Raw genomic sequence first — 22,993 nt, forward strand, 5'->3', positions numbered from 1 at the left:
TCAAACACCTTGCTATGTACCTCTTACTATCAACATGGTCAACTGAAACAGAGAAACCCTCTTGTATGCAGTAATCTCTAAATACATCTAGAAACTGTGTCTTGGTTTCAAATATCAACCACTCCTCAAGCACAATGGATCCAAATGGTAATGGAGACCAGATTTTACCATTTTTGTACATTTTGTTCAACACATGAGACCCATCTAAGTAATCCTCAAAGGTCTTCTCAGGTATATTATCACGATCATCTTCTTCTCTCACAATGTACTCATCCTCACTGTCCAACTCCATATCAGAATCAGCCTCAACATCAGAAGCTTCATAATCACCATCTTCACTATCATCAGAAGGCCAAGCATCATGCTCAACATCAATTTCTTCAACCTCTCTTTGGGTTTTCTTGCCCCTAGTGTTGATATGTCTCCCTGCTGCAGCTTTCTTGCCAACATCAAGGCCAAACTTAACAGCAGTACTTCTAGGCACCCTCCACTCTTTGGGTTTAAGCCTGGTTTGTTCTTTGGGCTGGGTTGCTTGGCTAGGCTGCTGTTGGGTTGACTGTGCAGGGGGTATTTTCTTCTTCTTTGGAGTAATCTTTTTCCTACTTGGAGGTTGTGAGGGTTGAGGCTGTGGGGATTGAGGTTGTGAGGGTTGAGGTTGTGAGGATTGAGGTTGTGAATCTCCTGGGAAAACCTCATCTGCTGCTGGGGTAGCAAACACTCTTACATATTCAATTCCATCATTATCAACATTCAAAACAGGGACCTCTACAGCCACAGTATATGCCTGCTGGGCCACAAGCTGCTCCTCAGCTTCTGCTTCCTCTGCCAACCTTCTATTCTCTTCCTCCATTAGCCTAATATTTTCAGCCCTGTTCTTCAAAGTTCTTGCCCAACTAGCTTCTACAGACTGAAACACAAGGGATGGTGTTTCTGTCCCTTCTATAAACACTTCAATTTCACTATTCCCTTCATTCCACTCCCACATTTTTAACATTGCCCCATCATCAACTAACTCTAACTTACGATTTGTTCTAGGTTTAGTGACAAACAGGCTGAAGTATTTAGGGAGATATACATTCTGTTTCACTGAATCCTCAAACATATACTCAATTAACTCCATCAAATTGGTCTTATCAGTGTCATCCACCCTCACATCAAAAGTACCCCCTGGAGCACGAACTAACAACCAAAATGAACTCATCCTAACAACAACATTTACCAACAAAACATAATCAGAACTCAAATTTGCATGCAACTTATCACACTTAACCCTAACCCTAACTCGATTTTGCAAAAAAAATACAAAATCAGAACTCGAAATGCAAATGGATAAGGATAGGTACCTTGCGTATGCTTAATCCACCGAATTAGCGAACTTTGTGCGAAATTCAGTCATGACCGCCTGTGTTTGGGTTCTAAATCACTTTAAAAACTTGCAATTCACTTTACCCAAATTGATTTTAAGGATTTCAAGGATTTTTGATTGATTTTAAGGGTTTTAGATCAATGAAGAAGAAGAAATACGCTGTGTTTGGAGAAGAAGAAAGATGGAGGATCAGTTTTTTGAACAAATACGTTGTGTTTGGGGAAGTCAAGCCTAACAATGGCGCCATTTGAATGCGTAAGGGCATACTGGTAATTTACCACAAACGACACACTGACGGCAGTTGTCATTAATGGTATTCTGTGCTAACGGACGTAAACTCAATGGTATATGGTGAATTAGAAAATTTTGTGTGGTATATGGTGAATTTCGAAGAAACTCAATGGTATATCATGAAATATCCGTAAAAATTAATTATATCATCAAGAAAAGGTGGAGAGTCAACATCATGGTTTTAAGTTTGCTTATTTATATTATATTTTGTTCATTTAAATGTTATTTTGCTCATTTTTCTTTTGTTTTGCTCCTTTTTTTGTCAGGAAAACAAAATGTGAATATTAATTCTGATATTCTCACATTTCTTTCTGATGTTGATAAAATAAAGGACTTGAATTGGTGCAAATATATCCTTGATTCACTTGTGAAGGCCAAGCTTTTCTGGGAAGAACGTCAAACTCATTCATTTCCTGGGTCTTTACTATTTCTTATGGTACTACTTTAATTTTTGTTGTTTTTTTAATGTAGTATTTTTTACTTATTTGTTGATTTTTAATTTACTATTTGTTGTTATTTGTTTAATTTTAATGTACTAATTTTTTCTATCTTACTTGTTTGTAGCTTTTATACGTTGATCAGTTTGTCATTGAGCAAGTTAGAGCTAAACGAGAAACTCCAGTTCTCAAAGGTTGGACAACCAATATGTTGTCAAGTTGTGAGAAATTGGAAATTTTTAAGGGGAAGCTTGTAGTTTTTGATAAAAATCAGAAGCTTGTTGGTCCTTCTGGCAGCAAACAACCAAAAATGGTATTTCACTTGTAACCAATACTTAGTTTTTCTATGTCTTTGGCATTGCTTGAAGAACTGAATTGGAACAAATATTGCTTTTAGGAAAATGATGCAATGTGGTGCTCTTTATAGCACATTAATGGACCTCCTAAATCAGTAAAAAAAATATTTGCTCATTTGTCAAATGAGCAATTATTTTTTGCTCATTTGATATTCTATGTGATTTGGATAAAAATTACACAATTACCTATTTTTTTTTTTTGTTTTTGCTTGATTTTAGGAACAATCTGATCCAATTCATACAAAAAATGAAGAAATTGAACAAGATCCGAAGAAGGTATTTATAGACTTTTCTGGAAACTTATATTAATTTGCTCATTTTTATATGACTTTGCTCATTTTTTGTTTTTGGTATTTTTCCTAATTTTTGTTATTTTTTACTTAATTTGTGAAGTTGTATTGTTTTTTATTTTTATAAAAATGCCTTATGGAGCTTGCAACAACATCTACAAATCTAGTCTTGGCATACATGGATTTCAGTGAAAAACATGAAACTGCTGTTAAGTATTTTCCAAACAATGAGAAGATTCAAAAGCTGAAGGAAGATGCAATGACTATTTGTGATGAGCAGAAGATAAGCTCTAAAGCTTTGACTGAAGATATTCCTCTCTCATTTAGCCAAGATGAACAGTATTGGCAAGATCTAGCTGTAATTGAAGCTTGGGAGAGGTTTTCAAAGATTTCAGGCAATGACAAGCATGTTGAATCTACAATTAATGCTAGGGTTGATCATCTGATTGAATCAGAACCATCGTTGCAGTTAAGATCTCCTTTTAAGTCTCGGATTATCAACATATATACACCATTAACAGCAGTTCAGAAAGGTGTTATGGATTCATTTTTTCATGAGAAGAAAAATCGTTTGTAAGTATTTATTCAATTTTTTCAGTTCTGGAAATTTTGGCAACTGACTTTATTTTTCTTTCTTATAACAAGTCTAGCTCTATATTCTCACTTTACATATCTACGATTGAAATTATTTTAACTTCCCTAAATCTTATATGAAGTGATGCAGGGTTTTTATGCAAGGGTGAGCCTGATACTGAACTAATGCTATTTCAACTTGAAATGCTAAAAACTCAGAGCAAAATTCATGGTGATATCATTAATGCATGGTCTACTGTTCTGAATTTTAATGAGCAATATAGAGATATCGATTCTAGTGGACGTTTCTTTTTCGGTCTTGATGCAGTTGTAAGTTCAACTTGTTCATTTTATTTTGTTTTATTTTGTTCATGTTCACTTTGCTCATTTCATATAATTTTTTTATATTTGAATGTAGATGTTGTTTTGTATTTGCAAAAACTATTATTAGTTCTTTGCTCGTTTGTCAAATGAGCAAACTATTCAATGCTCATTTGTCAAATATTCACTTGCTCATTTGTAAAAAAAAATTTCAATTTACTCATTTTATATGACTTTTCTCATTTCATATTCACTTTGCTCATTTGTTATTTACTCTTTTCATTTATATTCATCTTATTTATGTATTTTTTTAGGATTGCCTTTTTCAATACGAAATTGATCGTGCTCAAGAAAAGAATAAAATGTTTTGTGAGGTTGTGGAGTTGGAATTCAGCAAAACAATCATCCCAAAGAAAGATATTGAGCTTTTCTTTTTCCCAATATTTGAAAAGGATCATTATTATCTGGTATGTTTTAACACCACCACAGACTGTGGTACAATTGAGGTTATTGATTATAGTGAAGGCCCTAGAGAAAATAAGAAATTGCTTAAAAATCTTATATGTCTTTTGCCACTTCTTCTTCATCATCAATATCTGAAATCAGATTCTGAAATTAGTTTCTGGAATCAGATTCTTATTTTAACGTATTTGTTCATTTTCAGAAAAGTGCATTTTCATATTTCATGAATGGTGAAGGAAGTATACAAAGTGTTGTTTTGTCAAAACAGATCAAGTCTATGGAGTCTGTTGTGGTTGATTTACCTTGAAAGTCTTCAGATGATCATCATTTGCATTGCGGTGTTGCAATGATGAGGCATATGGAAACATATATGGGTTTGCAAAAGTGAAATTCAAGTTTAGAGAAAAATAATGTATGTTCTTAGTTAATCAAATGTTTTTATAATGTTGTTAGGATTTTCTAAGTATAACTTTTGCTATGTCAATGTAATGGATATCATTTTCTATCTTATTAACTAAGTTGTTGGTCATTTGTTAAATTGCTAATTAACTATTTGCTCATTTGACAAATAAGCAACTAACTATTTGCTCATTTGACAAATGAGCAACTAACTATTTGCTCATTTCAATAAAATTAAAAACACAAAATGCTAAATCTTATATTTATATAAAAATATTAACTTTTATATTTGTATAAAAGTATCATTATACAAATATTAGAATATATCTAGTTAATTTAGCCTCTATGATTTTGAAGATTAGGGTATGTTGGGTTGTTCTCTTTACTTAACTCATTGTATAATATCTTGGATTGGACTAATTCTATTGCCAAGGACATTAGAATAGCTTTGGTATAATTACATGTGTGTATGATAGATAACAGAGCTTGCAAAATATTTGCTCATTTCAACAAAATTAAAAACACAAAATGCTAAATCTTATATTTATATAAAAATATTAACTTTTATATTTGTATAAAAGTATCATTATACTTTGTTTGGACAATTTCTAATATCATGATTACTCAATTCACCACAACCTCTACATAATCTCTTCTTTTTCTGGTTTTGTTGTACAGCCTTTTCTTTTTCTCCCTTCAGCCTTTTTGCACTTCTACCTCTTGTTTCAACATTTGGCACATCAATTTTTGCCCCTTTCTCTTTTGAAGTCTCTACATTTGATACATGAACTCCAGTCCCTTTATTCTTTGAAATTTTTAGAGGTTTGACAATTATTTCAGTTGGCACACTAGCTCCAATCAATAGCTCAATGTCTTGTCCTTTGTTGTTTGCACTTCCTGTTGTTTCATTATTCCTTGCAATCCTCTTAGCCTCCAAATCCTTTCTTATTCCTTAAAGATTTATCACAAGAACTTCAATATCTTCATCATTGCTTTCTGCCAAACTTACACAAGTGTGTATCTCTGACCATAAATCATTTAATAATTTTTTCTTGTATATTAAATTAGCACATTGCTCCAACAGGTTTCCACCCAAGTCAAAAATTGGTTTTTTCAGTGCCATAGAAGTCCATCTGTGTAGCATATACTGTTCAGGAATGGTTTCAAACCTTTTTGCTTTCCAAACCAAATCATATGTCTACATGGAATTCCTTGTCTATAAAATAGCTTGCAAGAACATGTGGTGTCATAGTTAGTTGGATTAAACACAACATTACATGTTCTAATCCGATTTCCTTCACTTACTTTTGCAACTTCCAATCCATTTTCTTTCTTCAATGCATCAACACCACAAGAAAAACAAGCAATTTCAACCTCATATTGAAATTCATAAAAGACAGAGTTAGTATATAAATGTGACGTATGCTTTTCTATCCCTAGTGGTGTTTTGCACTCAGGATATTTGTGCTTTGAATCGTTATCATTTTGACCTTGAGTGTGTCTCTGGGCATCAATTGCAGCTTCATATCTCAAGTAAAACTCAACAAGTGACACATGAGGATTGATAAAGGAGCAGAAAAAGTTGTTTTCGCTTTCGGATCTTGATGTTGTACGCATTATTCCTCCAAGGAACACATCTCTGAAATACGCCGGAATCCACTTGTTCCTTATCTTGTACATATAACGTAACCACTCATGTTCTTCCAAGTGGTATTCAACCATCACCTTGTTCCACCTTTCTTCAAACTCAGCAGGTTCAATTTCAAGATGCCAAACACAAGCACATAATTTTTTTAGGAAACCAGTTTCTTCTTGCATGATTGATTTCTCCACCTTATATGGTAACTTTTTCATTATGTGCCACATACAGAAGCGATGTTCGGTCTTGTTAAACACACTTTTGACAGCAATTTTCATTGCTGGATCTTGATCTGTAATCATACAATTCGGTTCATTTCCACCCATTGCCTTGAGAAATAATCTGAACAACCACTCAAATGACACTGTATCTTCCTTTGCTATGAAACCAACAGCAAAAGTAATGCAGCTCTTATGATGGTCAACCCCTGTAAATGGAGTAAACACCATGTTGTACCTGTTTACACATACAGATTAAATTTTATGATCAAATAACTACACACACACACATAAATACACAAACACACGTACTTAGACACAGACACCCACACACACACATACACATACATACACGCACTCACAGTTTGTAATAGTTACTGAAATCAGATTATGAAATCAGAATTGTCATCAGCTACTGAAATAATTCAATGCTCATTTGGAAAATGAGCAAATAATTGATTGCTCATTTGTCAAATGAGCTTATAACTCAATGCTAATTTGTGAAATAAGCAAACAATTGTTTGCTTTTTTGTCAAATAAGCAAATAATTGAATGCTCATTTCTGAAATGAGCAAATAAGTCAATGCTCATTTGTGAAATAAGCAAACAATTATACTAAGTTCATTTAAAACAAAGTTATTAAGTTAAGCTATTGTTATAACATAAAAATGAATTGTGATTTTTTTGAATTACCTATTGGTTTGGTATGTGGTATCAAAGGATACCATATCACCAAATAGAGCGTAACTCTTTTTACAAAGGGGGTCAGCCCATAATGCTCTACAAAGGCAATAATCTTCATCCATCTCAAAATCAAAGAAAAAAGCGCTTCACGTTAGCTTTTTGTTGGTAAAGTTATCCACGAACATTTGAGCATCACTTCCTTGAATGTATGCTTTCAAATCTCTATGAAAACTTTTGAAATCTTGCTTAGATGCACTAATGTTATCATATCCTCCAACAATTTCCTTCAACATTCGAAAAGTTGTAACTGGACAAATATCCACCTATTTAAAGAACAAAACAGTTTCTCAAATGAGCAAATAATTTAATGCTCATTTTAAGAGCAAACAATTCAATTATTTGCTTGCTCATTTAAACAATTTAATGCTCATTTTTCAAATGATCAAACAATTTAATGCTCATTTTTCAAATAAACAAACAATTAAATGCTCATTTTTCAAATGAGCATACTACTTTTATTAGAACATGTAGAGAATTCATAAAACATAAGAGACTTTGAAAGCCATACCTTAGAATTATTCACAATTGTTCTTTTGTGCAATATGTTCATTTTTCTTCCTTCTTTTTGGAAGAGATTGCAACTAGGTTTATAAAGTGGATGAGTATGTCCCTCATGAAATTGTGACACTATGAATTTGTTATCATCACAATGCTTTATGATAATATGTGCCTTGCACCCAACACGAGTAACGAGTCTCTTCCTTTTGATTGAAGTTTTTTCTTCATTGCTTTCTCCTTCGTTGTTATTTAAATCTTTTTCAACAGTAGGCTTTCTTTTCTCTTTGTATCCTTCTCTATTGCATAAGATATACTGTGATTTCAATTCTTTGCTTCTTCTTTGCCTTTTAGTTGTAGACTTTCTTGTGTTGAATCCAGCAGCAAATGCGTATCTTTTATAAAATTCAAGGCCCTCTTCAAGATTATTAAACTTCATCCCTATAGCTGGTTTCAACTCATTAGGGCATATTGGAAGCCATTCTTTTGTTCCTCCAGGTGTGAGGAACAACCTGAATCAACCACCTCCATCTCACACGAACCAACAAATCATACAACAATACATATAAATTTAGAACATAAGCATAAATATTAATTCAAAGCATGTCAAGAAAACAACAAATATTAATTCGAATAGATACAACACAATGAGACTAGTATACAAAATATTAGTCGAAAATCGCCCAAAAAATCTTCAAAATCTTTCAAAATATTGGAGTATAAGTTACCATTGCATTTCAGAACAAATTTTTGTACGAAGTAATTGTTCTTCGCCAACCTCCATTCCAAATCTTCTTCAATTTGTTCTTTCGCCAAATTAGGGTTCGTATTTGCAAAAATTCTAATTAAATTGCCCAATTCAACTGATTTTATATAAGTTTATGAATAAAATTCGTTGAATTTGAGCAAAAATCAAAAGGAAACGATGTGATTCACTTTGATTTGGAGCAGTTACAATGCATTTTAAACAAAAGTTGGTGGTTTTAAGAGAGAAGATGAAGGAAAGTGTGAAAGCGTTTGATGAGAAAGAAAATCAGATATTTTGGGTAAAATATGAAGTTGGATAGTTTCATTATTTACATTAATGTCATTACTTGTTCTCCATTGATCTTAATCGTCTACTTTAATCTAATCCTACGGCTTATATTTGTTATCATATATTAGGAGTGTTCTCACATAAAGGGTGGTTCTCACCGGCTCCCGACCCTATATATATCTATATATATTACACACACACACACACACACACACACACACACACACTGGGTTCAGCCCTAGAGTCATCATCAAGAGCAACTTCAGGTCCCATCCCCTTGTCTTCTTCCTCCTTATCAGAAGGAACAACCTCCTGTTCCTTAACTCCAGCTCCTTCTTTCTCCTGTTCCTCCTTTTCAGCTTCTTTTTCCTGTTCCTCCTTCTCCACTTCTTCTTCTACTTCCTGTTCCTCCTTTTCCTTCCCCTCTTCCTCCTGTTCCTCATTATCAGAATCAATTTCAATCTGTTCCACAGCATTTTCAAGGATCCCTTCCTCATTTAATTTAAGGCGCAAGTTACTCAAACATTTTGCACCTATCATGTTACTGGGACCCATAGGAAAACTGTATTCTCCAAGTGGAACACCAAATTTTGAGAAAATCCAGGACAACAAACCACCATAGCCTACCATACATCTTTTGGCTATACAATCATTTAAATGCGAAATCATCAAGGAAGGAAAGTTAATCTTTATATTGTTCACCATACAGTAAATCAAAGTGGCATCTCGAAGACTTACCTCACTACGTTTTGAATTTCGTGGTAAAATAAACCTTCGAGCAATGTTGTAAAGTAACTTGTGTAAGGGGGACAAAACATTGTGACTCACTTTACCTCTCTTTTGCCTAACACCTAAACATCTCCAAACATCCTTTTCATCAATCCCAGAAAACGCAATTTTTGACCCAACATAATAAACATCAAAACCAGTGGCTGGCACTCCTAGCCACTGTCCTAACATCATACTATCAAACTCAATTTTAATTTCTTTAATTGAACTTGAACAGACTCCATCATTAATAGAAAAGTTAGAGATGAACTCACGCATAATTTCTGGGTAAATGGGATTGCAGCAGTAATCGCACATGAGTGATTCCCAATGTTGAGTTTGTAAAATTTTGTGAAATTGAGGAAAGTTTGTAGTCTCATACCACTCTTTGTCAAGGCCAAAGCCAACTGACATTTCTTTGGAAAGTTCCTCAGCGTTTAAGTAGTGGGTTACCTTCATTTTCTTTACAGAACGTGTTGGAGGTTTCTTGGATCCTCTTGATCTCTTACTGCTTGCATGTATTTTCGGGGAGATGGGGGTTCCCTCCGGTTCTTTTGATGAAGACTCAGGCTTAGGAGTGTGAGAAGGTGGGTAGATGACTTGAAGAGGTACAGGTTGCTTCATTTTAGGACTCTGATTCTTGGTCTTCATGGATGTTTTGAGAGGGAAAAGAAAGAGTAATGGAGAAAATGACGGTTTAGGGTTGAGTGAAAGGGAAAGGGTAATGATTACGAAGTGAAAGATGGAACGTGAGGGAGTGGGTTTATTTGTGAGAGGTGACGGTTACTAAATGTTCCATTTTCCTTAGTTATGTATTTTGATACAGAGACACGAAATGGAGACAGATGAATTTGATGATCCAACTCCTACTTCCCAAAAAAAATTGCTGGAAAAAAAATTTATATATAATTTTTTATTATTTTTTTTTTTTATTTTTTTTTATATTTTTATTATATATTTATAATAAGAAAATGATAATATTATGCTACTACCGTTTGATCAAAATAATCATGCAATCATAAGAACATTCAAAGTATATTCCCTTAAAAAAAATGCGTACCTGATCCTATCAATAATTGATCTTTCAATCAAGTTTATTGTGGTTGATTGATCATTTTCAATTTTTATTTTGTCTCTAAGGATCTTATATGACACTTCCTTTAATGCAGCTTGATCATGCGAAGTTCCAATTTCATTTTCTCATGCTGTTCCCTTGGAAGCGGTTTGGTCATGATATCTGCTATTTGCTCGTTAGTGTTTACATGCTTAACAATGATATTTTTATTTTCAACATTATCCTTAAGAAAATGATGCCTAATATGGATGTGCTTTACTCGTGAGTGATGCACTGGATCTTTGGATATGCATATGGCACTGGTATTATCGCAATAAATAGGAACACATGCATACTTAATACCAAAGTCTCTTAGCTGCTGCTTTATCCATATCATTTGGGAACAGCAAGCTGCTGCTGCTACGTACTCAGCTTCAGCAGTTGATAATGCAACAGTGTTTTGTTTCTTGGAGCTCCATGAAACTAAACATGAGCCAAGAAATTGTACCATACCTGACGTGCTTTTTCTATTAACAAGATCTCCTGCATAATCTGCATCACTAAAGCCTTTCAAATCAAAGACATCACTTTTAGGATAAAATAATGATAAATCATCTGTTCCCTTTAGATATCTCAAAATACGTTTCACTGCAGTTAGATGTGATTCTTTAGGGTTAGATTGAAATCTTGCACATAAACCAACACTAAATGAAATATCGGGTCTACTAGCAGTTAGATATAATAAAGATCCAATCATGCCTCTATACATAGTTTGGTCAATATTTGTTCCATTTGTATCTTCATCTAATCTTACATTAGTAGCCATGGGTGTATGGTTGGTTTTAGCGTTATTCATGCCATATTTCTTAAGAAGTTCTTTTATATATTTTTGTTGATGAATAAAGATACCATTAGCAGTTTGTTTAATTTGCAAACCAAGAAAGAAATTTAATTCTCCCATCATGCTCATTTCAAATTCAGTGCTCATAAGGTTAGCAAATTCTTTGCATAGAAATTCATTTGTGGCACCAAAAATAATATCATCAACATATATTTGAACAACTAATATATTGGAACCTTTATTCTTAAAGAATAAGGTTTTATCAATTTTACCTCTAATAAAGTCATTTTTAATCAAAAACTTTGATAGTCTTTCATACCATTGCCTTGGAGCTTGTTTCAACCCATAAAGAGCTTTATCAAGCTTATAGACATGATCAAGACACGAGGTATTCTCAAAGCCAGGCGGTTGTTCAACAAAAACTTCTTCATCAAGAAAACCATTCAAGAAAGCACATTTCACATTCATTTGATATAATTTAAAGTTCATAAATGCAGCAAAAGAAATTAAAATTCTAATAGCTTCTAACCTTGCTACTGGAGCAAATGTCTCAGTATAATCAATACCTTCTTGTTGATTGTACCCTTTGACCACGAGCCTTGCTTTGTTTCTTACAATTATTCCATGCTCATCTAGTTTGTTCCGAAATACCCATTTCAAACCAATTACCTTCTTGTGTTTCGGTTTGGGTTCTAAATGCCATACTTTGTTCCTTTCAAATTCGTTCAATTCATCTTGCATGGCTACAACCCATTCGGAATCCTTTAGAGCTTCTTCGTGATTTTTGGGTTCAAGTGATGATAGGAACGCAAAATGTGCACAAAAATTTCTCATTTGAGATCGAGTTTGTGTTCCTTTATTCAAGTCACTTACAATCAAATCAAGAGGATGGTATTTTTGATATCTCCAAGGTTTTGGCATAAAATCTCTTGTGGGAACAGTAGCATGTTCTGGTTCATCAGCTTGATTAACATTCTGTTCAGCTACTGGATTGTTCTGCTCATCTGTGGGAACAGCTGGATTGGGAACAGTCTGCTGTTCCTGATGTTCTGGCAGTTCTTGAACTTGATCAGTACTTTCTGCTTCTCCTGGAACCGGCTGTTCACCAGCTGTTTCTTGATCATGCACTTTCAATTCTTCATCATCTTCTTCTAGATTTGCAAGACCTATCTTAAAATTATTTGTATCCTGTTCACTTGACAAAAAGTTAGTTTCATCGAAAATTATGTGAACGGATTCTTCCACACTCATTGTTCTTTTGTTATAGACTCTATATGCCTTACTTTGAGATGAGTAGCCAAGAAATACTGCTTCATCACTTCTTTCATCAAATTTACCTATATTCCGTTTTCCATTAACATGTACAAAACATTTGCATCCAAACACACGAAAATAGGCAATATTTGGTTTAACACCTTTAAGCAATTCATAAGGTGTCTTAGAAGTGATGGGTCTTATCAATACTCTATTTAAAATATAACATGCAGTATTAACAGCCTCGGCCCAAAAATTTCTAGGTAAACCACTAGCAATCAACATAGTCCTAGCCATTTCTTCTAAAGTTCTATTTTTCCTTTCTACTACACCATTTTGTTGTGGTGTTCTAGGGGCGGAAAAATTGTGACTTATTCCATGTTCATTGCAATAACTCATAAAGCTTGAATTTTCAAATTCTTTACCATGATCTGACCTTATGTGAACAATTTGATTATTGGTAGATTTTTGTATTTTGTTAGCGAAAGAGACAAACTCATTAAAGGCTTCATCTTTACTAACTAAAAATAAAGTCCATGTAAATCTACTATAATCATCAACAATAACAAACACATATCTCTTGCCACTACGGCTTTGTATTCTCATAGGTCCACACAAATCCATGTGTAATAATTCAAGCGTTTTTGAGGTGGTCACAACATTCTTTGGTTTAAAAGATGACCTTACTTGTTTTCCTTTGGCACAAGGATCACATATTTCATCCTTAAGGAATTTTATAGATGGTAGTCCTCTAACTAGGTCTTTAGATCTTAATGAATTAATCAATGAATAACTAGCATGACCTAGACGCTTATGCCAAAGAAGTGGGTCGTCTTCTATAACACTTAGACACGTTAGACTGTTTCTGGGAACAGTGTCCAGGTCCACTACATAAGTGTTCCCTTTTCTGTTTCCCTCAAGAATGATGTCTCCAGTGTCATTCCTAGAAATAATGCACTTTTCAGAAGTAAAGTTTACAGAGTTACCCTTATCACAAAATTGAGAAATGCTGAGTAAGTTGTGTTTCAAATTCTCGACTAAAAATACATTATCAATGGCGTGGGAACATGACCTTCCAACCTTTCCTTTGGCGATTATCTCACCCTTCATATTGTCACCGAAGGTTACTGTTCCCCCATCATAGGCTTCAAGTGAGAGAAATTTAGATTTGTCACCCGTCATATGCTTGGAACACCCACTGTCGAGATACCATGAGCTGTTCCCCCTCACTTGGACCTGTAAGATAATTAATTGTTAATTATAGGAACCCAGACTTTCTTGGGTTCCTTGTCGATCTTACATGAATCATATTTATCAATTTGAATGTTATCGACATAGTTTCTGTTAGAGACAGTATACTGTTCCCTTTTGGTGCACTGTTCCTTCAGATGGCCAGCTTTACCACAGAAGGTACAGTACCTGTCTCTAGGAAGATCAACGTAAGCTTTCTTACTTTTGTTATTCTTAAAATAATTTAGGCCTTGTGATTTCTTACTTTTAGCATCTAGAATCCATTTGGGAGTTATTTTGATTTTCCCTTTTTCTCTTGAATTTAATTCAAGATTATTATTGTTGTTACGGTTGGATTCCGAATTCATTTTTAAATATTGAAAATCATCGCATAAATCTTTAGTAGATGCATCTATCAATTCCTCATTTAAGCCTAATAATTTGTATTGCGATAGCTCAATGTTAAGAATAACATTTTCCTTCTTAAGTCTCTCCATATTTTCTTTTAGGATTATATTTTGGTCCAACAAACCGAAAAATCTGTTTTGGACATCATGTCTAAAGGTGTTTATGTATGAGACATGGTCTTTGCTTACCTTAAGTTCCTTTTCTAACTTGAGAAACTTATCATTGCAATTTTCAAGTTTAACTTGTGCCTCTTTTAACAACTCTTTTAATTCATTTTTACTTGGATTGAATGAATGGTCAGAAAATGAATTAGAAATATTTACCTGCTTCTCCTTGCCTTTATGTGTAGCCATGAGACATAGGTTAGCTGTCTCCTCTTCTTCGGGAACAATAGTTTCATTCTCACTTTCAGTTTCTCCCCATGCAGCAATCATGGCTTTACGAAAGTCAGTCTTGTTAAAATTTTCTTTGTTCAACGGTCTTCTTGAATCTCTTGTTTTTCCCTTGCCCTTTTCATTCTTCCATGTTGGGCAATCCTTGATGAAGTGTTCGGTACTTCCACATTTGTGGCATTCAAGAGTTTTTGTTCTTCTTTCTCTGTTGTTTCTTTGATTTGCATACCTGCTGTTCCTGAAGAACTTCTTGAATTTTCGTACCAACAAAGCAGCCTCTTCTTCATCACATTCTGATTCGTCCTGTTCCCCCGCTGCCAGAGCCAGTCCCTTGTTCCTAGAACTGTCTGCTGTTCCCAAATGCAATTCATGTGTCATTAGGGAACCAGCCAGCTCCTCTAGATTAAACTTTGTAAAATCTTTGGACTCTTGTATAGCAGTAACCTTGGCCCTCCAGCGCTCATCTTGAGGAAGGCTCCTAAGAATCTTCCTTACTTGTTCATCAGTGGGAATTATTCTTCCAAGAGAGACAAGCTCGTTTGTTATGTTGGTGAACCTAGTGAACATCTCTTGGATACTTTCTCTTGGCTCCATAACAAATCTCTCGTATTTAGACATTAACAAATCAATTTTGGACCGTTTTACTTCACTTGTTCCCTCATGGGTAACAGCAAGCAGGTCCCAAATTTGCTTAGCGGATTTGCACCCCATAATTCTATTATGCTCGTTTGGTCCAAGACCACAATGAAGTAATTTTATAGCAAGAGCATTTAATTCCATTTTCTGAAAATCTTCATTTTCATATTCGGTTATAGGTTTGGGAACAATTTCATTGTTGGAGTTAGTAGTAGTTACCTCAAAATCTCCGATTTCTATGACTCTCCAAACTTGATAATTTTCCGCTTTGATGAAGATCTCCATCCTATTCTTCCAGTATGTATAGAATTTTCCATCGAACATTGGCGGTCTTTGAGTTGAATACCCTTCTTCCATTCGCTCGTTCATAATTGACATTTTTCGGGAACACCAGAATCTGCCCTCAGGGTTTCCTGATCTTCTGGGAACAGGGCTCTGATACCAATTGTTGATTCAATTAGGAACGGGAACAGCAACAAGAGGGGGGGTGAATTGTTGTTGTTGCAAGTTTAAGCGATTGTGCCCTGTTTTTGCGGAATTATTCAAAATAAATAAAGCTTAAACTAAGAGCAAAATAATAAGAGAGACGCACGATTTTACGTGGAAACCTTTTGGGCCTAAACAAAAGGAAAAACCACGACCACTTGGGATTTCTAACAACTTCACTATGTTTAAGGCAATTAGTTACAATTACAATAAACACCTTACTTCACTTGAAGCGAAACAACTAGGCCAACTCTTCACTCTCTAATTGCTTTACTCAAAGCAACAAACTTAGCTTTACAATAAGCTAATCCCCTCTAGCTTCACTAAAAGCTATCTAACTTCCCCCTTAGACTCACCCGAGTCTAATTACATAAACTCTCAAAAACCCTTACAAAAAGGATAGAAATTCTCTAAAATAAATCAAAGAGTTGCATCAAGAAAATATTATAAATTAATTGGCAATTTTAAGAACAAAATATTTCTTGTAAAATCCAACAAAAACGTATGAAAAACACTTAAGCACAAAACGTTGGATTACTTCTCTTTTCTTAAAAAAACCGGAATTACCTTGCAATTTATAGAAAATAATATTCCTAAGAAAATGGAATAACCCAATCCATTATCCCACTATCAAGAGATCATGGGAGTAATGTGGATTAAGCAAACACACGGTTATTTCCATAAGATTTGATTAAGTCAAATCACACGTGTACATAAACAATAACTGCTGTTCCCTTAATAACCGCTGTTCCCTAAAGTAGCAGTTTCTTCAGTAGTAATTCCTGTTCCCCAAATTAATGGCTGGAACTTCATGCTATACTTAGAAAACGGTTAATCTTAGTGGGAATGATTGCTTGCTTATTTTTAGGAATAAAAACCGGTTAGAAAGATTTGCTAAGACTAATTCAAAGTTAGTTAATTCTATTTTTAACAAATCCAGGATTTACTAAAAATAGATCCTAAAATAAAGGATCTTAACAAATAAATCGTGATTTCATTTTCTTTAACAAAAACGATTTGCCAATCAACTTTAATAAATTTTTACTGCAACAATTTAATTTAAAATACATTAACTAAAAAAAATAATTAAAATATGATAACCAGAATTTTTAGTCAACGTAGTCATCCTTCAGCTCAGGAACAGTGTGCTGTCTCCAGACTTCAGTTTAGCTAGAACATCGAACTTGGGAATAGTAGATCTGCTGTCTTCATTTTACATCCCAAGCGATATGCTTTTCCTAACATCAATTGAAACCTTTTGACATGTACGTTTCCATAAGCTAAGGCATAGGTACTATCAACGATCATAATCATAATCGGATATCGACCTGCACAATCTCTAAAAACATGTTTGCTTAAATAAAGTGTAGTCATCATCAAAACTCAAGAGGTCCAACAATATATATATATATATATATATACACATATATATATATATACATATATATATATATACATATATATATATATACATATATATATATATATATACATATATATATATATATATATATATATATATATATATATATATATATATATATATATATATATATATATATATATATATATATATATATATATACACATATATATATATATATATATATATATATATATATATATATATATATATATATATATATACATATATATATATATATATATATATATATATATATATATATACATATATATATATATATACATATATATATATATATATATATATACATATATATATATATATATATATATATATATATATATATATATATATATATATATATATATATATATATACATATATATATATATATACATATATATATATATATGTATATATATATATATATACATATATATATATATATATATATATATATATATATATATATATATATATATATATATACATATATATATATATATATATATATATATATATATATAGATATATATATATATATATATATATAGATATATATATATATATATATATATATATATATATATATGGCATGTATTGTGAATTACGTTTAGATGATAGATACTACTTACTAGATAGACTATGGCATGTATTGTGAATTGGTTATAGTTGTGTTAGAGAACTACCCACTTGTGATCATCGTAGAATTAAAAGGGTCGAGGGAATGAACGATATATTAGAATTGTAAATCATAGTCATATTCTTAATATTACTTAGCTTATGTTCTAATATATTTCTATTCATACTCTTTCAGGTACTGATATATAATGCATCTATTCAGAGACGAAATTGTCCCCGAGATTGAGACCTCGGATAATGAGCATCGTAGTTACGACAGTGAAGAGGACCAAATTGTGAGATTCGAGCGTATGGCTGAAGACGCTCCACCTCTAGACAATGATTTTGAGACTGAAGACGCCCCACCAATGGATGCTCCCACTACCAGTAAGAAAAGAAAAGGGCGAGGTCCTACGAAAAACCTCAAAGTCACGGAACCAATGCATTTGGAATACAATGCATTGGGTCAACCCTGCGGAAAATGGCGTAGGCAATATGGAAAACGAGTGGGCCTATGTATCCGCAAGATTTCCATATTGCACGCATGGAACGAGGTTCCAGAGGGTTTGAAAAACTCTCTATGGAATGATACTGTGGTAAGCAACTTTACTATTTTTACTCATTTAGTTTCATTTTAAAATTAATTTAATTGACAGTAACAAATATAAATTTTTTTTGTAGAATCTTTTCCACATCGAGAGCGATGAGGACAAGAAGAATGTGTTTCTTTCAGCTGTTGCTGAAAGATTCAGAGATTTCAAATCCAAGCTAGTAACTGGCTGGATTACGAAGACCCGTGCCCGTACGACCAAAAAGGTCAAAACGGGTAACGAAGGTGGAGAGCAAGCACCTTTGAAGATGCCCTACGAAATATGGGGTCACATATCGAAGAGGGATTGGGAGGCCTTTGTTGCCAAAAGAACAACTCCCATAGAAGTTGTAAGTATTTCATATTATATTATAGTTTACCAATTTGAATTTAATTCTTTTGATTCAGTCATTAAACTAATACATGACATTCGATTTCTATTGATTAATTAGGAAAAGCGTGGTAAAGCTTCAGATTCTGCAAGCAAAAGGAAGTTTTACCATCGCTTAGGCCAGAAAACGTACGATGAGGTCCGAAAAGAGTGGGTGGATGCGGGTTTATACCCCAATCAAAGTTCATCCACACCCTCATCTACGACTACCTCCGCATCCGTACATACTCTTGCTGGAGATCGGGTGCGTGATTGGTATTGCGGGCTTCATTCCCGAGATGCAAGTGGTAAATTTACCATTAATGATCCGGGAACGAAGAAGGTTGCTGATGCTGTGGTGAGTTTTGAAATTATTAAGTATATTCTTCATTTGTTTTGTATTCTTTGGCTTTGATGTACTTATACTAATTACTATATATGTCACTTTTTATTTGAACAGATGGGCTGGAAGGAAAAAGAAGCTACGGGGGAGTTCACCCCAAAAGGCAATGTTGACGCATTGCATATGGTCTTAGGGAAAGACCACAGTGGGCGGGTAGTCGGAAAAGGAGGCGTCCGCGTGGGGTTACAGAAGGCATTCGGCAAAGAGTGTGTTGCTACTCAATCCCGAACGGCACTGCGGGAAGAAGCAGCAACCCTCCGAGCGGAGATTACGAAGGACGTTCTCGCGAAGTTGGCCACCGTGTTGCAAAAGATGGGTGCACCCATTGTGGACTTGGCAAACCTGATTGTCGAGGATCAGGGAAGTCAACATGGGGATTCTAACGCTTTGGTCGAGCCAACACCCGAGCCCATTACCCCCGTAGCACCCCAGCTCTTTACTAATACCCCCGTTGCTCAAAATCCGGAGCCAACTCCGGTGCCAGTGCTACAGGTACATAGTTTTTAAATATATAAGCACTTATTAATTTAAATTGCAACGCGTAATTAAAATTTTATTATGATGCTTATTATACTAAACGACACAATTTTCAGGAGGCGACTCCTTGTTCTCTTTTGCTGCCTCAGTTAGGTGTTGCTAGTGATGGCGACTTAACTGAGGTTGCATATGGTATGGCACAGCCAAATAAAGAGGGCCAAACAGTGCATTCAGTGCCTGTTACAAGTGGCCACATCAGTGTGGCCGTGGAGACTATTGTAAAGGGGTTTGAAGATTTCTCACTCCCAATTCCAATGTCAGCATGGAGCCTTGAGAAACTATCAGACGCCCTAGGTAGTTTCGTCACATGGCCATATGCTTGGGTCCGATTCACTAACATGGTAAGAATCATTTGTACCTTATTTATTTTTATTTTTTTAATTGCATGCTCACACTAATTTAATTTTATAAATTGAAATAGCAAAAGAGTCCAAAGGGATCTTGTAGAGAGGTCGGTTCCTCAGCAAAGGTGTCGACTGGGTCAAAGTCGATGCCAAGCACTCCAATTTTGACTGATGAGGAGCTAAAAGATCTCTCTCAAGATTGCAAATGGCTGCATTATTGTGCATCTCGCATAAGTGAGGAGGACCCAATCATGTTGCCCCTGCTAAAGGAGCAATACTGCTTTTCAGAAGACCCGTATGTAATTATTGGTCCTAGTGACATCGGGCAATTTTTGAGAGGAGAGATGCTGAACGTAGCTCTTTTCCATGTCTACATGAGGTGATGTTCATTATCTTACAAGTTAGGCATTGTTGTTTAATTGTTTTAATGACCGAATTACTAACAAAATTCTCTTATTTGTGAGTTTAGTGCGGTTTACGAGGAGGTAAATTCTTGCGAACCTCCAATAAAAATTGGATGGTTTTGTCCGGAGACGATTTCGGGTAGTAAATGTAGAAATGATCCAGATTTCGTCAGAGCATACATTGAGACTGCTTTGACCAATTCCCTTGCATGTAAACACACATTCATTCTGGCTCCATATTGGGAAAAGTAAGTTTTATTTTTGAAATTGAACTTATCTTTTGATTTTTAAAGTCACCTAATCTCTAATTTGTTGATTTTAAATTTGTGTTTGTAGTTTGCATTGGATACTTTTGATCATATGTCCTTTAACGAACACCGTGCACGTCTTCGACTCATTACAAAAACCTAACAGCCTACCTCGCAACACAAGATTCAAAGCATTGTTGAATGCGTACGTAATATTAATTATTTTACCAATTTGATTTAATTAAGTGTTATATATATATATAAATGGTATATATTATTTTTCCCATGCGTTTCAGCGCAATGAAAAGAGTGCGTGGACAAATGGGATCTACATCCAGAGCCACATTTCCAAAATGGATAGCAAGAAAGGTACACAAATTCGATTTTATGGGTTTTGTATAGGTTTGGTCAAATGATCATGAAAAGAACACAAAACAACCACAAACACTTAAATAAAATTCTGATCTAGCAAACTGTCGACCAGCCCTCCTTCGGCTCAGCTTCTAGGAGCCCACGGGGATTGTTAGAATGGTTTTAGGACCTTGATAGCTAGATCCAAGTACCAAGATTCCATTTCCACTTTAGCCTAGGTCCTGGAGGCATAGGTTTGGTCTCCACGTGTCGTGCAAGGTGGTCTGGTCACTAGTTTGATGCTGTCAATTTCGCGTTTTTATTTGTCAATTTCGCGCGTAAAGTAGGTCAAACATGGTTTGTTATGCACGAAACTTGGCACACAACACTATTTGGCATATATTATTGTGTTGAAATGGTTAGAATTGATAATAATAGTCATATGCTAGAAATTAGAAGTTAAGTTGCGATTTTATGCGTTTTTAAGCGTTTTTGTGAATTTCGCGCGTAAAGTACTCAAACTTGGTTTGTTATGCACGAAACTTGGCACACAACACTATTTGGCATATATTATTGTGTTGAAATGGTTAGAATTGATAATAATAGTCATATGCTAGAAATTAGAAGTTAAGTTGCGATTTTATGCGTTTTTAAGCGTTTTTGTCAATTCCGCGCGTAAAGTAGCTCAAACTTGGTTTTGATGCGAAACCGGGGCTGATTAAGGCCTTGGTTATGCAATGATTAATGTTGTGCGTAAGCTTTGATTAATGACACAGTCAAAAACTACAAATGATCATGAAAAGAACACGAAACAACCACAAACACTTAAACAAAATTCTGATCTAGCAAACTGTCGACCAGCCCTCCTTTGGCTCAGCTTCTAGGAGTCCACGAGGATTGTTAGAATGGTTTTAGGACCTTGATAGCTAGATCCAAGTACCAAGATTCCACTTCCACTATAGCCTAGGTCCTGGATGCATAGGTTTGGTCTCCACGTGTCGTGCAAGGTGGTCTGGTCACTAGTTTGATGCTGTCAATTTCGCGTTTTTATTTGTCAATTTCGCGCGTAAAGTAGGTCAAACATGGTTTGTTATGCACGAAACTTGGCACACAACACTATTTGGAATATATTATTGTGTTGAAATGGTTAGAATTGATAATAATAGTCATATGCTAGAAATTAGAAGTTAAGTTGCGATTTTATGCGTTTTTAAGCGTTTTTGTCAATTTCGCACGTAAAGTAGGTCAAACATGGTTTGTTATGCACGAAACTTGGCACACAACACTATTTGGCATATATTATTGTGTTGAAATGGTTATACTTGATAATAATAGTCATATGCTAGAAATTAGAAGTTAAGTTGCGATTTTATGGGTTTTTAAGCGTTTTTGTCAATTTCGCGCGTAAAGTAGGTCAAACATGGTTTGTTATGCACGAAACTTGGCACACAACACTATTTGGCATATATTATTGTGTTGAAATGGTTAGAATTGATAATAATAGTCATATGCTAGAAATTAGAAGTTAAGTTGCGATTTTATGCGTTTTTAAGCGTTTTTGTCAATTCCGCGCGTAAAGTAGCTTAAACTTGGTTTTGATGCGAAACCGGGGCTGATTAAGGCCTTGGTTATGCAAGGATTAATGTTGTGCGTAAGCTTTGATTAATGACACAGTCAAAAACTACAAATGATCATGAAAAGAACACGAAACAACCACAAACACTTAAACAAAATTCTGATCTAGCAAACTGTCGACCAGCCCTCCTTCGGCTCAGCTTCTAGGAGTCCACGGGGATTGTTAGAATGGTTTTAGGACCTTGATAGCTAGATCCAAGTACCAAGATTCCATTTCCACTTTAGCCTAGGTCCTGGATGCATAGGTTTGGTCTCCACGTGTCGTGCAAGGTGGTCTGGTCACTAGTTTGATGCTGTCAATTTCGCGTTTTTATTTGTCAATTTCGCGCGTAAAGTAGGTCAAACATGGTTTGTTATGCACGAAACTTG

General features: G+C 34.6%; 1 protein-coding gene across 1 annotated transcript; it reads right to left on the minus strand.

Annotated features, from left to right (window-relative positions):
- Positions 1 to 5,081: 5,081 nt before the first annotated feature.
- LOC130808296 (protein FAR1-RELATED SEQUENCE 5-like) lies at positions 5,082 to 8,375 on the minus strand. Its single transcript, XM_057673774.1, has 9 exons — positions 8,320 to 8,375; positions 7,605 to 8,103; positions 7,220 to 7,359; positions 7,078 to 7,132; positions 6,868 to 6,967; positions 6,705 to 6,729; positions 5,801 to 6,590; positions 5,505 to 5,693; positions 5,082 to 5,435 (listed from the first exon to the last, which is right to left on the minus strand). Exons 1-9 carry the CDS (start codon positions 8,373 to 8,375, stop codon positions 5,082 to 5,084), a joined length of 2,208 nt encoding a protein of 735 aa, XP_057529757.1.
- Between the last annotated feature and the right edge of the window lie 14,618 nt (positions 8,376 to 22,993).

Source organism: Amaranthus tricolor, chromosome 3 (assembly GCF_026212465.1).
Source record: "Amaranthus tricolor cultivar Red isolate AtriRed21 chromosome 3, ASM2621246v1, whole genome shotgun sequence".
Taxonomy (NCBI): Eukaryota; Viridiplantae; Streptophyta; class Magnoliopsida; order Caryophyllales; family Amaranthaceae; genus Amaranthus; species Amaranthus tricolor.